Source organism: Vigna unguiculata, chromosome 4, assembly GCF_004118075.2.
Source record: "Vigna unguiculata cultivar IT97K-499-35 chromosome 4, ASM411807v1, whole genome shotgun sequence".
NCBI classification, from domain to species: Eukaryota; Viridiplantae; Streptophyta; class Magnoliopsida; order Fabales; family Fabaceae; genus Vigna; species Vigna unguiculata.
In genome coordinates, this window is record NC_040282.1 from 10,183,465 (window position 1) to 10,200,544 (window position 17,080).

A 17,080-nucleotide genomic window follows, 5' to 3' on the forward strand; every position below is an offset into this window, starting at 1 on the left:
TCATGCCGAATATCCAATACACTACGAATAGAGCCTATACCAATTTATCACAACAAAATATCAACACAATACACTAATGAAAAAAAAATCATGTGTAACATATATCTCCAACTACAGACCTCCAAACTAAGATCATACTGTTCAAACTAAATAATAACATGATATGGACTCGCTGTCAAACTTTCACCAAAATTTGATGGTTAACAAAGAGAAAAACATAACTTTATGAAAACTGCAGAGACTATAAAATCAGTAGCGTTTGACGCCCAAAACTTGGTGCCCAACACCCAAAAACTCGAGACATGGAACTCGACAATAGGAAACCAGCACCCAACGACCCCAAAACCTAAGACTCAGGGCCTGGCTAAAGGAAGTCAGTGCCCAACAGTCCCTACTAGGCCAAAATACGAAAATAGTGTTTTTTCATGAATAAGGCACCTGTTTCACACATACCACGCATCCAAAACATGTACGAAGCATACCAACCATCTCGTATCATTCCCATGAACCATAAAATGCGCACACATCATGAGAACCCTTATATTAATATCTTCATGTGAGATTACACACCATCTACTTCAACTCTAAAACATAGAACCCAAAATATATGTATACTCACTTTGCCTAAAACAAATAGAAAAACATGAGACCATATTCACTCCATAAACCTTTCACCTAATTTGACCAACGTTAACCTCAAAACACTTATCAACTCTAATGCAATTTCCATAAACATAATTGCACTTCTCTCTTGCATCATTCCCCAAATTTTCATTATCAAAAATTAAGAAAACTATTCCCAATGCCCAAATGCCAAGATTCATAGCCAACCAAAAATTGCTATCATTCAAATTTACCAACAGACTTTATGAAATTTCTCATGTCTTAAGGACCATAAATATCAACACACCAAAATTATACAATTTCAACCAACTTACCTCCCAATCGCCTCCTTCTCCATAGCCCAAAAATCACAATTTCAAGAAAAGAAGAAATAAACCAGTCGTAATCATTGCCTATACCAAATTATCTCAAAACTTCAAGATGATAAATAAAAAAAGAAAAAGAGTAACCCAATTTTACACCATGAATCCATCCACAAAATAGGGCCAAAATTCATCTTCTTAAAATTTATTCCTTAACCATTCACATTAGAAGACCATGTAATCCCATACCCCATCACAATTCAAACAGAAAAATCAAAATAGCTTCCATTGCATCTCCATTAAGAAACCTTACCACCCAACACACATCCATAAAACAAGTTCTCACACCAAATCACAAATTCCTTTTTTTCCAAGTAGAACACATTCTTCTCATATCCAAGACCAAGCAATCATATAAATAAATAAAAAACATGGATACATGGTGGAGTTCCCCTTACCTGTAATTCCATAAAAAAGACTACCATAACTTTGCCCACTCCTCCCTTTCTCTTCAATCTCATGTTGCCTTCTCTTTTCTTTTCTCCACCAACTCCAATTTATTTTATCCATAAAACCTCTCTATTTCTCTAATAGTCATAATAAAAAAAATACTAGGGTTAATTGGCTGCAAATAAATAATACTAGGATTAATTGGCTGCACTTAACAATGTATTTGTCCCAACTCTTCACCTTCCAAGGTGCACCACGAATTTACCAAAACAAATCACATACAATTTCATCTTTTTTCCTCTAGCCAAAATTCAAACACACAATCCCTAAAACTCAAACAACACTCCAAACCATATCAGCTATCCCATTTTTCTTGACATTAGCACACACAACAACATTACAATAATATCCACACAATAATGCATTCAAGAAAATAATTAAACTACAATATTCCAAATGAATTATAAATCATTATAAAATATAAGTCACGACCAAAAGCACACATAAGCATTTCTAAACAATTATAAAACAATATTGAAAATAAAATTGCTCTAAATGCTCACACTAGAAATTTAAACCCTTGACCACCCACTCATGATAATTATTTTTCATGGGTCTTACATTCTTCCCAACCCGAAAAATTTTTGTCCCTGAAAATTGTACTTACTAGGAAACACATATGAATATGACTTCATCATATTCTCTTTCAGCTCCCAATTAATCTTTTAGCATCCACTCAATTATTCATTTACCTAACTTATTCTCTTATGACCTTAAGAAACCATTCAGTTCCTCATCAATGTAACAAAATATTATCATCCATAATTGAGAATAAAATGAGCTTTGACTACAAATTGCCCTTCCTACATCAATAATCAAACATCCTAAAGTTTCAATTACCTCAAATTACTACACAAAGATTAAATACTAAAATTTCATCCATTAAAACTAAATCTCACAACCTATTTTCCAATTCATCAATTTGATCAACAAAATATATTGTAACACCCAACAAAATATAAACACATAATCGTAACTCAGTCCAATATCCTTTCATAATTTTATCAAGCTTATAGCTTCCAATATTAACCATCATATTTATTAAAGTAATACATATGTGTATACCATAAAATTTTTCTACATCTATACCAAATATTTATCCACAAACACATTTATCAAATTGCCATGGACTCGTTAATCAAACTTAGTTCTACTGCACCATATACTATAAGCTACATGGTTGAAACACGACACCCACGTATTTCTCTTACCTCAAATACTTAATGACTGAAATCGTCACATACATTAAATTTTCAATGGATAAACCATATCACAACTTCATACATTTGACATAGCTTACCTGCACTTCCAATTGTTTTTTACATAACGTCTAAATATTCAACACCTTGCAAATTCAATTCCCTCAACCTACCATTCAAACAATACAACAACTGCAATTTTTTTTAGCAAAACAATTTCCAAAACAACTAATAAATCAAGTTTTTATAAAATACATACATATATATATATATATGTGTGTGTGTGTATATACACACACACACACACACACACACACATATATATATATATATATATATATATATATATGTATATAAAAGATTACAATAAGATTGAATATGCTCTTTTTATTTTTAATCGATTGAAAAGTGTAATTCTGCAGCAATACATCTCATATTTACTGGTCAATTGAATTCGTGTTAAAAGGGTTTTCATAAGTTTCAATTGGACATATTTTTTAATGCTCATCAAATTCACCCCCCCCCCCTTCTACCACCCTCCCCCCCTTCTTGACTTAGAATGATCTTTTAAACCTATACTAAGTTTAGAAGTTAAATTGTTACTCAAATTTGCACTCATTAGTTTACATCATAGAGTTGGTGAGGCAAACCAGCTTTAGGTCGAGTTCCAAGGGATTATTAATGTGATTAAAGCTTAAAAGAGGATCTTGTTGATCATAGGAAGAAAATTAACATTCTTTGCAACATAGAATAAGTAAATGATTATACGTAAAATATGATGTTTACTTAAAGCTACGTGCTTATCGTTTGAGCTCATAAATGCTTATCAAAAGTAGTAGCAAGTCTATAATGTTATATCATCCAATAGACAAAACACTTATGTATTCATGATTTGTTGCTTATCGAAACTTGTGTCTTACAAATGAAGCATAATCATGCTTTGTGCTTTGTTGTTTTCATAAGGTGTTGGACATTTTCTTAACAATTTAATCCTTCTTTGTATTTTTAGACTTGAGAGAAACCTAAGGATAGTTCAAAAATAAGAGACTTGGAAAATGACAATTAGATTAGGGATTTATCTTAGAGTGAGGTATTTTTCCAATCGAGGTAAGAGGATAAGTAAGGCATGTCTTATGGCGTGATGGTATGGGATTTATGAGGATAGAGAATCACATAGTCTTAGTAAGATTTTACTGTATGCCATTATGTAATTGCGTTTTTTAAGATTTTACAATCCTATTAATATAATAAATTAGACTCATTAGGATTTTAAAATCTTATTTACATAAATTATTTTCATAGAATTTTATAATTTGAAATATATCGTTCTTGCATATCACTAGTGCATTAAGGGCTTTTGGCCCCGGTTATTTTTGTCATTTTGCCTTGGTTTTAGTATCAAGGCATATTGAGGCGAAGCCAAAAGAGGTGCCTTTTGGCTTCGGTTATCACCCGAGGCCATAAAAACACTTTTCTGCCTCGGTTGCAGAATGACCGAAGCCATAGGTTCACAATATTTTTTTTAATTAAAAATTTCGAAGAGCCTTTGGCCTCGGTTATAGTAAGAACTAAGGCCATCTAATTGAGATTGATTTGCTCATATCTCCACTTAGAAGAACGTATTGGTTTAGTGCCAACATTTTTTCCCTAAAAACTAGACCAGTCGAAACCACACTTGACTTAGTGTTAAAAAACCAATAGAAACGCTCAAATGTATCATCAAGTACTACAGTTCTCTTTATTGTTACAAATTTCTAAAACTGGAGACAATTTGTTGCGTGGATCATTCAGGTTTTTCTTTCGTCCATACGTGCTCGGGCAACACTATAAACAAACAAATCAACAATCTTTATCTCCGATTTTCTTAGAAACCAAATTTTGTGACATAAATAAAAAATAAACACGAACAAACCTTCTTTTGTAGCACCAAATATTCTGATAATGGCAGCAGGTCCAGACATATTCGGAAAGAACTCCCTGTGACTCTCCCAGATCACATAATCAATCTCCAGCTGCTGAAAAAACTAAAAGCCAGACAAAGAAACTCAGAGCACAAATCAAGAAAACTCCACCGATGATAGGGCAAAACAAAACCCTAGGCGAAGGGAAAACAATTTACGGAAAATACACACCGATGCTACAAGATTGTGCGACGTAATCATCAGAGAGATGAGGACGCGTCCACTTGGATAGTCGCGCAACTAGGGCCTGTCGCTTCTTGATGTCGCAGAGAATGATGGACTCTTCATCTTCTGAAACAAGGGTTTGGTCGATGAACACGCCTTCGTCCACGAAGTCCTCTTCCTAAGGCATTAAGGCTTGCTTCGGCGGCGAAGGTTATGGTTGGCTGAAGCAGTAGGTTTTGGGTGGCCACCATCGATGTCGCACGCTTTCTTAAGGCATTGTTGCTCATTGGAATCAGAAGAGAGAGAGAGAGAGACAGACAGATAGAGAGAGAGAGAGAGAGAGACGATAGCGACAACTACAGCGTGGCCAGAGGCGAGGCGCGACGGTGGCCAAAGCAGCATAGTGGTAGCACAACGTGGTTACAGAGTTTCGCGTGGTGGTGGTAGGTGGCTGAAGCAGTAGGTTGTAGAGAGAGAGAGGGAGAGCAGAAATGCAGCACGGGAAAGAAGAAGAGGGTTTCGCGATTTTTGAGCCCTAATTAAACTATATGGCCTCGGTTCAATTATTAACCGAGGCATATAGCCCTATTTGGCCCCGGTTCAATGCCACCTGAGGCCAAAGACGTAACGGTAGTGGCATTTTTAAAATATCTAGCCATGTTTTTGGTTTCGGGTCTTTGGAACCGAAGCATATAACTATCTTTTGGCACCATTGTTTTTGAACCGAAGCATATAACCTTCTTTTACTTCGGGTTTTTGCTGAACCGAGGCATAAAAGTTGTCTGGAATTGCAAAAATGTCATCGCGCCATTATATGATTCGGTTCCTGGCCAACCGAGGCCTATAAGGTGAGGGAAAAAGCAAAATATGCACTAGTGTATAGTAGAACTAAATTGGATCTAAAATAAGTTAAAAATTTATAATATAGTTTTAACATGCACAACCAATATATGGTCACACTCATATATGAATGGAAAACAATTAAAGAGAATTGCACTAGACGAGTGGTGTACCCATAAACATTTGGGCTAGACCAGTGTATCCACCCAAGACATATAGAACTTAATAATAACAATTAATATTAGTAAAAATTTAACGTTATGAAAACTTGTAAACTTTTAAATTGTAGAATATTTTGCTCCTTTTATTTTATATTTAATTCAATTTTTCAATAGTATTTGTTTCACTGTTTGTTTTATTCCTAGTGTTCCATTTATATCTAATCATATTGTGTTGAATATTGAAAACTAAATACAATATGTTCATGCTCCAATGAAATAATTACTTCATTAATAATTTACAAGAAAAAAATAATTATTTGTTTAAAAGTTTAAGAAAACTATTGATTAATAAACATTAACTTATAATTTTAAAGCCAATTTATTAATTAAGTTTAATAATTAATTAATTAATATTAATTTAAGGAAATAAAATTAATGTGGATAATGATTTTGTTTTAAATAGTTATAGTGGGTGGTTGTAGTTAACAAATACAAATGTTCGATTGTGAGTGGTTTTGTTTGATAAATTGATTCAATCAGATTGTTATTATTCCAATGGAATTGTAATGGCAAATGATAAGATCTTGGTGTTAGAAGGTGAGAAGAGCGAGATGTTGAGCTTGGTGAAGAATACTTTCTATTCTAACAAAGGAATTTTTCTTCGTGAACTTATCATCAATGCTTCTAATGTAAGTTATCATTTAAATTTGATTTTCTATTTGTAAATTTTTGGTAATTGTTATTGATTACGGTATGTATGCACAGGCTTTGGATGAAATCCAATTTGAGAGGCTCACAAAAAAAAATTGTTTAAATAATGAACTAATTGTTAGATTAATCATTCACAAGGTTAACAAAACACTTTCTATCATCGACAATGGTATTGGCATGACCAAAGCAGGTAGGTAGGTGGTGATATTCCACTTTCATTTGCATTACGTTGTCATTAATTGTATTCACATTTGTGTGTGTGTGTGTGTGTGCTTGTTTTAGATTTTGTCGATAATTTGGGCGTTGGCTTCTACTCTAGTTATTTAGTTGCTCATAAGGTTATCCTCACCTCCAAGCATAATGACCATGACCAATATATTTGGGACTCTCAACCTAGTTCCTCTTGCTTTTTAACCACGGATATCAATGACCAATGACTCCCCAGGGGAACTAAAATCACCCTTTTCCTCAAGGATGATCAAGTACACAAATTAATTCATTCCATATTTTAAATCATTTCTTTTGTTTAACTTAAGTCATTCTCATGATTTGTTATATCTTTTGTTCACTTATTATTGCAAATAGTCAGAGTATTTAGAGGAGACCACCATCAAGAATCTCATTAGCAAAGATTGCCAACAAATTACCTATCCTATTTACCTTTGGAGCGAGAACACCAAAGACCATTGGAAACTCATTAACACTTGGTTGCACGACCAAAAGATGGACAATAAATTTATGGCTCAAAATCTTTGAAAACACTTACCAGATCATCTTGCATTCAACATTCTTTTCAAATTGTCATTGAAATCTCTTAAAAGATGTGGATGCATATGCAAATCATGGGCTCTCTTGTTGGAAAATCCTAATTTCATGAACCTCTTTTATAATAATTTCATATCTAACCAAAACTCTTACTTTGATGGTAGCTCTCTCTTATTATGCCTCAGTCTAGTTTACGACCAGAATAATGATAAGTCTTCCTTATATTCACTTTTTGGTAAGAAGTTTCAAAATTTGGAAATATTAAATTGGCCAAATCCACGTATAGAAGGTCATGGTCCTGGATGTTATATTTTGGGTTCTTCTAGTATTAATGGAATTATTTGCCTCTACCTAGAAAGAACGGCCATTGTGTATTTATGGAATCCTTCTACCAATGAATGTAAGGTCACTCCACCTAGCCCAGTTGAGGATATACCATATTATTTTGATATTGTGATTGAATATGAAGGATTTGGGTATGATATTGCTAGAGATGATTATAAAGTGATTAGAGAAGTATGTTATTATGAAGAAGGAAACTTGGTTGAGATTAATCATAACGAATGGCAATATGACCGGTTTTGGGAGATTTATAGCCTAAGAAGCAATTCTTGGAGGAAACTTAATATCAAATTTCTTAACTGTCAGGGTATTAATAATAGATTCTACTTAGATGGAATGTGTCATTGGTTGTGTAACAATGGTGATGAAGGATATTTGGTTTCGTTTGACATAAGCAATGAGGTATGTTATACAACCCTCACACCCTTAGATATACCCACAAAAACATACAATGATTTTAATTTGTGTTTGGTGATGAGACACTTATTTCTCTTAAATGGGTCAATTGCTTTAATATCAAGTTATAAAGATACAACTATATTTTACATATCAATTTTGGTTGAAGTTGGCAAGAAGGAAACATGGACTAAACTCTTTACTATTGGACCTTTACCTTCACTTTCGTTTCCTATTGGAACAAGTAATATGGGCAATATACTCTTCCAAACAAATGATGGTGAACTAGCTTGGTTTGACTTAAGAACCAACCTGATTGAGAAGCTTGGTGTCAACGTACATAAACGTAATTGCCAAATAATACTTTATAAGAAAAGTCTTTCCAATAGAAGGATAAATACTTAGTGTCTTTTTTTGTTTTCACCTAAATGACTTATGACTACTTATATTAGAGTTTTCTCCTACAAATATCCAAAGTGGCTTGTCAATTTCTCATTGTAGTTCTCTCGATTTATGCCCCCTTTATGGCTAAGTGGAAACTATAAATAAAATACAACCAATCATTGTAATGGAATTTTGTGTCACAATTACTCTGTTATTTGTGAATATAGCCAACTATCCTATGATAGTGTTAAATTGTCATCAATGTTACAACTTATTTTGTATTTACATTATAATTGTTTATTCGAATCTACCTACAAGTATGTGCCAATGTTTCTTCTTAAATTTTAGGAAAAGGTCGAGTGTTCATCATAAGAACCATTCACTTGAATTACTTTTACATCTCATGTTCATTTTTAAAATACAGATTGAAGTTTGTTTTGTTTAAAATACTTTAACTAAGTGATAACTAAGTGAGTTAGTTAGTGCTGAATTAGAATACATATAAATTATCTATTTAAATTAACCAACTTCTTATTATGATATTATTATATTTATTTATTTTTTTACTTTAAGAATCCAAAAACTTATTTATTAAGATTAATGAAAGTAATCAAATGTTAATGGCTAACGTATTAGTTCATGTTAATAAAAATACATAAACATTTTTCTCTCTCATCCACTTTATCATCAAGTCAAATCTATAACTTCTAATAATGAAGTTAGATAATTTGAATTGATAAGAAATTCAAATTCAATTCTATTTGAAAATAATGGAATTGGAAAAAAAAATTATGGAATTAAACATTTTTAATTTAGGATATTATTTGATTTCACTATATGTAATTTGAGATGAATTTATGTATACAACACAATATGGTTTATATTATTTTTATTGAGAATTATAAATGTGTGTTTTGTATTACTCGTAATACAATGCATTGCAGAAAATAAGAGAACAAATAGTTATAAGATATAACAATAAATATATATTAATTTCTTAAAAGCAAAAAGAAAACTAACAAACTAATATCTTATTCCATGTCAAATTGATTATTAAAATTACAATTTAATAATAAAATTATCTCATGAAACTTACGTGACGTGTTTATAAATTAGGTAATGAATCAAGTTTTAAATGTTTTGAATGAATAAACTAACATGATATGAAGTGTTCTTCCCCAAAAATAGTACAAATATCTAAGGTGGAAAAGATGCGATGTTTTAACTTTTCTGAAGATTGATTACCAACTTAAATGAAAACTGCTAATGTGAAATCTACTTGAAGAAGATTTTCCAACACTGAAAATAGTACGGGCAAAAGAAATTATTATTATTATATTAATGAGTACGAGAATCAAATGAGTACTTATTTGTATATATAGGTCTTTTTTAGCCTATGCTGAAGTAATAAAGACATTTCAAAATAAATGAGAAATATAATTGTTCAATGAATATTTGTAGTTAAATTAATTATTAACATATGTATATGCATAAATATATGAGTCATAAAGAATAATTGTTGAACTTAGATGAAGATTGTCAAGGGTAAATCTACTTCTAAAAATTCTCCAACAATAAAAAAAGTATACACTACAAAAAATTTTGTTAAATACGAGAGTTATTTGAAGTATAAAATGGTAGTTATGACTGCCATATTTTGTGGGTATGGCGGGTACGGGTACCACCATACATCTTGCCGCCACAATGCAGAATATGGCAATCTTTGACAAAATGCGGCAGCACCCACAATTTAATGCACTGTGTAAATAATGGCAGTTGAGACCGTCATATTTTGTGTGCATTGGCAGTTAAAATTGTCCTAATTTGTTTATTTTAAAAGAATTCTAATATCAAATACGACACTTAGAAATTTCATTATTTTCACTATACTAACGTGGTATATGACGTTTCAACTGCCATAATTTGAATATGAAATTATTATTTTTTTTTATATAATTATTTATTTAACTATTTATTTAATCTGTTTTCCATTAATATTTAACCTACTTTCCATAAAATTAGAAAAAGTAAAAAATTCACATAGATAACATTTTGATCATTAATATTTTCGTTCATAATTTATATTAAAAAAGTTGATGTCATCCAACACCATCCAAAAGTTTGCATGTACGTTTACATATTGAAAACAAAAATCAAAATAGATATGACGCATTATTATAATACATTTTGCTAAAATTTCTATAGTTATGTTCCTAATTAGTCTTTTCTGTCTCACTTGATCTTCTTATGCCAATAGGTGATAGAGCACCACTTCCAACATCTGGTGCCTGGAATAGAAAAAAAAAAACTTATAAGTTATTAAAATTCAAATGGGTATTATAACAAACTTATGTAATTTCATAAATAAACTATTAAATTTTACTCATTTTCCATCTTCAGGAACTTCTCATCCATATTTGTTGATGTTGCACTACATGAAGCAAAATTTGTACCATTTAACCTTGCAGTGGTTTGCTTTAGTGTAAGTCATCATATAGGTTGAACTACTTGGTGAAGAGAAAGGTGTTTTTCTCATCAAATATCTTAAATTTTTCCTAGAGTGCATAACTCTTGAATAGGCGACTATCAAAGAGAAATTAGAATCAAATCAAATCATGAAGCAAGCTTTAAGCATATACTTATATTCTAAAATGGTCCAATTGGAGAGAATGACTCATGTAAATCAGAAAAGAAAAAGGTCATGACATATGTAACATCCGGATTTTTTTTGGATGTTACGGAAACATATAAAATAAGCATTTTTAGCGGAATGATTATCGATAAAATGAACTTAAGAAAAAAAAAGTTTATAATTTAATCTATTAAAAACGTAATTCAAACATCCATTGTCTAAAAGTTTTCAATAACAACGACATTGAAAATAAATTACACCGTCTTTAATGCGTAATTTAACAACTTAATAAAAAAAAATGAACATAAATCTCAAGTTCACCTATTTCTCTCGTTAGTCTACTCCACGGTAGAATCATCTGCAATATCATCTGCTCCCATATAACACACACATCATACGATCATCGCACATACAACAAACACACAAATAAGGATAAACTAACCACAACACTGATATATAAAAGAACTCTAACAAAATAAAACTTTGTGAATAATACTCAACATCACATTACTTCAGCATTATATATAATCACAACCAAACACTGGGTCTCTAAATACGACGAAAAACCTCATAAAACTTAACTCAATCAAGAGTCTTCAAACAAAGAAAATACTCACATGCAATATATGGAAACTAAGAATTTCCAACAAAATAAGCTTTTATCTCAAATAAAATATTATTCAATATTTCTAAGATTATGTATATATTCTTGTCCACTTAAAATAACCCATATTTTCTTATCTTCCTAAACCGTGCACCGAAATCTTATACCTATATACAACTTTAAAACCCCATTGTATAAAATCTTAACATTATATCATTTTGAATATAATATTTGAACAAAGTCTCATGCATGCCACCTATCTCCATGCCTTCTACCTGGACTTGATTTTAATATATAATATATGCAATAAATATATAATCGAGATACATGTTACAAAACAATATATATACATATAACATCCTACAATCATACTTATAAAACCCAGTCCTTTCTTATAATATAGAATAAAACAAAGACTTACTTATAGCTATAAAACCAAAGCCATTTTTTTAATTGCACATGCCCAGATCATAATATTTTACCTTGATTTGACTTCATAAACATATATTTTACGACACCTTATATTGCACACCTATGAAAACTTAAACATATGAATTCTAAGCTTCATCCAAATAAACTTTCACATGAAATCAAATAAAATAGTAGTATTTAATATTATTTTGAATTAACACAAAATTTATGTGGCTACAAACTTTCACATGAAATCAAATAAAATTTATGTCCCATCAAACTATCAAATGCTTCAACACTAACTCATGCATAAACATTCAATTAAGTGATTTATATTCACTTGTAACCAGGACCCCTCCCTAGAGTAATGCAACATGCATTCTATATATATATGCACCTATCAAATCCAAGCTTCCATACGTAAATCAAATTCTAGGATAATTCACAAAGCATTAAGATAAGTGGCCAAGGAAGCAAGAAAAACTACAAAACGTGATAAATGGCTACCCCACTTCGGTACAACAAGTTTATACTAATGTGAATTCATTAAACCAAAGAACATACTACAACAGCAGAGTAACATGCATAAAGCTGAACTACCAGAAAAAAAAGAAGGTAGAAATGCACCAAAAATCTAAGGAAGACAACCAATATTTTCCTCTTCATCTGCAAGAACAAAAACCTCACGCATACCAAGATGAGAAGAGAAAAGCATACCCACAGCAAAACGAGGTTTGTAACTCAGTGAACAAACCAACACATTATTCATCACCAATTCAGTAACAAGAATACTCACCCAAAATCAAATACATCAAGCATCAAACAACAACAATAATAAAAGAAAGCTTCCCCTACCTCTATCTTCACTCTCGGCGTTTTCTCTCAGGTTCAGTTTTGCCTAGTCATTTTCTGACCTTCTTTTTATGTCACCAGTGCAGTAAGGGCTTTCTGCCCCGGTTATTTTCCACATTTTTTCTCGGGTCTGGAACCGAGGCATATTGGGGCGAGGCCAAAAGGTACACCTTTTGGCCTCAGTTATCACCCGAAGCCATAGACCTAGTTTTATGCCTTGGTTGTTTTAAAACCGGTGCCATATACACAGTTTTCTGCCTCGGGTCAGATAGGACCGAGGCCATAGGTGAAAAATATTTTTTTTAATTCAAATTTTCACAGACTTTTTGGCCTCGGTTATGGTTAGAACCGAGGCCATATGTGAGTTTTTTGCCTCAGTCTTGGTAAGAACCGAGACATATTCCACTGCTTTTTTTTAAAATAAATTTTCTGTTTTATATATATTCCCACATTCATATATTTTTCAGACCTGCATATATTTTTCAGACAGCAGCACAACCATAACAGAATATTTTCTCAAACATCCATAATCCAAAAACATTTAAAAGATAATTGAAATGTATACAATCGAAATACATATATCCTAATCAATACTATTGTACATTTGAATTATGAATTTTGCACATGCTATCCTACCAAACTTTATGGACTTCGCGGGAATTGGCAAATGACTCTTGAATGTCTGCAAAATAAGACATTAAGTTAGTATATAGAAAGACAACTTTAGTATACCAAACTTTAGAATATTGAAAAGTAATTGTTTTAATTCAAAAATATATTACCGTGTCCCAATTAGTTGTAATACGAGCACGCACAATTGTTGTCATCCATTGCATTATATAGTAACCGCACTCATATGAGTCGGTTTGTCTATTACACTACATTATATCAACAACATTAAAATCAATTAATGAAGAAAATCAAATCAAACAATTATAAATATATGGATAGAAATATCAAACCTGGAGGGAACACCATGCAAGACATTTTGCCTTAGCCGTTGATCTCCCTAACAACATGTTATGTCCAATAATTGAACTCTGATAAAGGGAATAAGTTAGGATACTTTTATATAACATGTCATTTTCATAAGATTGAGATTAGGTTTCTTACCAATCTATCACTTGTCTAAGATGGTTGGGGGGAGGGCGGTGCAAAGAGCAAAACCACACAGCAAGGTTCTCCCTTAGGGAAACCACAAGTAATTGCCAATGATGTCTTAGAAGAAAATAAATTTATTGTTATGCATTAAAATGATAGATTATATTCATAAGTTAACAAAAATGACTTACCCAGCAATATAAGGGACAAAATAAATTTCTTTTCCGTGTTGAAAGCATCTAGTGACATATGATTGGATGTCATAAAACTTGTTGTCTTCATGAGTGAGTTGGGGGTCTAGAAACCCATATACATAATTCAGTCCCATAGTTTCAGTGACAACAGACAAATACCTAAACATAAAATTGAATTGATATAAGTAAATAGATAAATATATCATATAACTATATATAATGATTGAAAGACTTACATCATCCATAACTGAATAATGGTAATATTCAGTTCCTCTTGTCCCCATGCAAGCTCCAAGACATCTTGGGAATGCAAGTAAAGTGGGATGTCAAGATCTCTCCCAAAAATGTTAGCATCCCAAGTAACCTGCATCGGGTTATCTTAGGAATTCCTAAGACTCATATCCAAGGCAGCTTACCACAAGCACCCCACCCCATACGACTAGTTGGGGTTCGCCTTTTTAATCAAACAAAGTAAGTATAATATAATAGAAGTAGTAGGGGCTTCATAGCGACTTTCATTCTAAAGGAAACCGAAGAACAAACCTTTAGTCAATAGGAGCCCTACTTCCCTCTTTGCGACCTCATCACTTCAAAGCGCAAACCAATTTCTTAGTCACCGGGCGGAGCGCACCTTAGGTACTTCAGTAGGGCGAGCTTTTTGATAGTGACTTCTTTCGTTTGGTAGGGCGACGAAAGAAAGGCTACTTCAATCTAGGAAACAGCCGGAAACTCGAGAGGGTCGCCTTTGGAAGCGTTTGCCGGTAACCAAAGCGTCACGACTCAACAAAAAGGAAGGAGTGACGCTGACTGAATCCAATCCATAAACCCGGAAACGAAACAAAGTTCGTTCCCTTTCAGTAGGTATGATTTCTGCAAGTTGGAGCAATGCACCAAGAGGATCGTCCAAAGAGAGAAGAATCTTCTTTGATTGAGGTTTTTCCTATATTGATACAATTTCAGTTAAAATGGAATATAATTTAAGTTTGAACATAATAAAGATGTAAACTTAAAAATGTAGTATATTTGTGGGTTTAAGAGTCTGTACCGGGGAGTCAGTAACAACCAAATCTCTAGGCCAGGCGAGGAAACACTGGAATGCCTGTGCCACAGTATACACCTCATTTGTGGGCACAAGAACTAAAGCATACGGCATGAGAACCTCCTCTACCGTGACCTTAACCTCATCCTCTGATAACTCCATGCCATGAAGAACTGTGGTTGCCTCAAATACTTTTCCACGAGCCACTAGTGTCTTTTATGTACCATCCCAAATATATAGCTGACATGGATGAGAGTCATCCATGTCATCCCCGGGAGGAGCTGAACAACTCCCCTTTCCGCTTCTACCTGGTAGAGTCAACGATTTATTAATGTTATTCAATTACTTTATTAAATATCATTTATTCAATTCATAACTTATAGAAAACAAATTTACCCGTGGGAGGCACAAATGGGTCTAGTTCTGGCGGAGGATCCACTACGAACGAATGCCATAATGCTCAAATTGGCGCATAAGTTCTTCTCTCACCTGCGTTGTGATCATTTCCTTCATTCTTTGTTCATAATCAGCACCATGACTGCATGAAGACTGAAGAGAGGAGGAACCGAAAAATTGGCGTATGCCGACTCCTGATCCAGCACCACGCACACGTCCAGGGTGCTCAGGTCGTCTAATTGTAGCAGCATGTATGTCATGACGACCTTCTGGAATGAATCCTCCTTGGGAGGTCTTCTCAACCAACGAATCCTACAATGTAACAAAAAAATTTATAAAAACAAATACAATATAAAACATGAACGAGCTATTTAGATAAGAATTGTATCTTACAATTTTCTCAGAGATTTCTCGTGCAGATTCAGAAGTGTAGTTGCCCGATGAACGTAAACGGGCTAACTTCCACTTTTGATGACGTGGTGGTGGTGAAGGAGGCTCAGTATCTTCACCCTCAGAATGTGGGGGCCTAGATTTTTTCTTTTCTGTCAATATCTTCTCTTCAAGTTTTCTATACCCACCACGAGATAATATGTGGGGGTTTTATTTTAAGCACTTATGCTTTGAGCCTTTTTTCTCTTTACCTGTAACATATAAAACTCACTTTATGAATTAGTTAAAAATTTTGCATAATTATCAATTGTGCTATTGATGATTTCAAATAAACATACCTGTCATCCCTCAGATGTCCAAAGCTCAAGAAACTGACGCCATCTGTCTTTGTAACATCCTGACCGGATATTACGGATTTAAATAATAAAATAATGAAGTAAATAATAAAAAAATCATTTATTATAACTGATATTCCCAAAACGCGGGAAAATTAAAAAATTTTATTACTTTCACAATAAACCAAAATTTCATAAGTATAAATAACATTGTAATTATCCAAAAGTCCAAAATATTCATAATTACAAATTATTTGAAAGCATAAAAACTTCATAAAAATTCTGATAAAATCTTCTCCCAAAACTAGCCCCGCTCCGTCTCTAGTCCTCACCAGATCCACCTACAATAACATCTGCTCCCGTGTACTGCGTACACGATCATCGCCAAACACAAGCAGATAGGGTGAGCTAACATATTACACAAATATATAAATATTGCATAGTTATATATATCACACAATCACACCAATACTGTTGCAGTAAAATCGCCTGGCGGAGGACACATACCACCAAGCACTACCCGCTTCCAAACCGCTTGGAAGGTATGACGAGTCGAACCTTGGCTCACATTCAATACTTAAATTTTCGGAATTTAATATTACTTTTGTGCTTAAATATTGTATTTAGTTGCATACTATATTATTGGATATTATTGAGTTTAATAATGCAACTGTAATTTAATTTAGGTCCTTAAGAGTGTAAATAATGAATATTTTAATTCATAAATTAAGTCCCAAAATAGGAATTTTGGAGAGAAATAGTCCAA

The 17,080-nt window shown here is 32.8% G+C and overlaps 1 protein-coding gene across 1 annotated transcript; it reads left to right on the forward strand.

Moving 5' to 3' along the window:
- The first annotated feature begins 6,373 nt into the window (after positions 1–6,373).
- On the forward strand, positions 6,374–6,910 carry LOC114181191 (heat shock protein 90-1-like). The gene is made up of 3 exons (XM_028067564.1): positions 6,374–6,451; positions 6,528–6,663; positions 6,756–6,910. The coding sequence occupies exons 1-3, from the start codon at positions 6,374–6,376 to the stop codon at positions 6,908–6,910; spliced, it is 369 nt and encodes a 122-aa protein (XP_027923365.1).
- Positions 6,911–17,080: the final 10,170 nt, after the last annotated feature.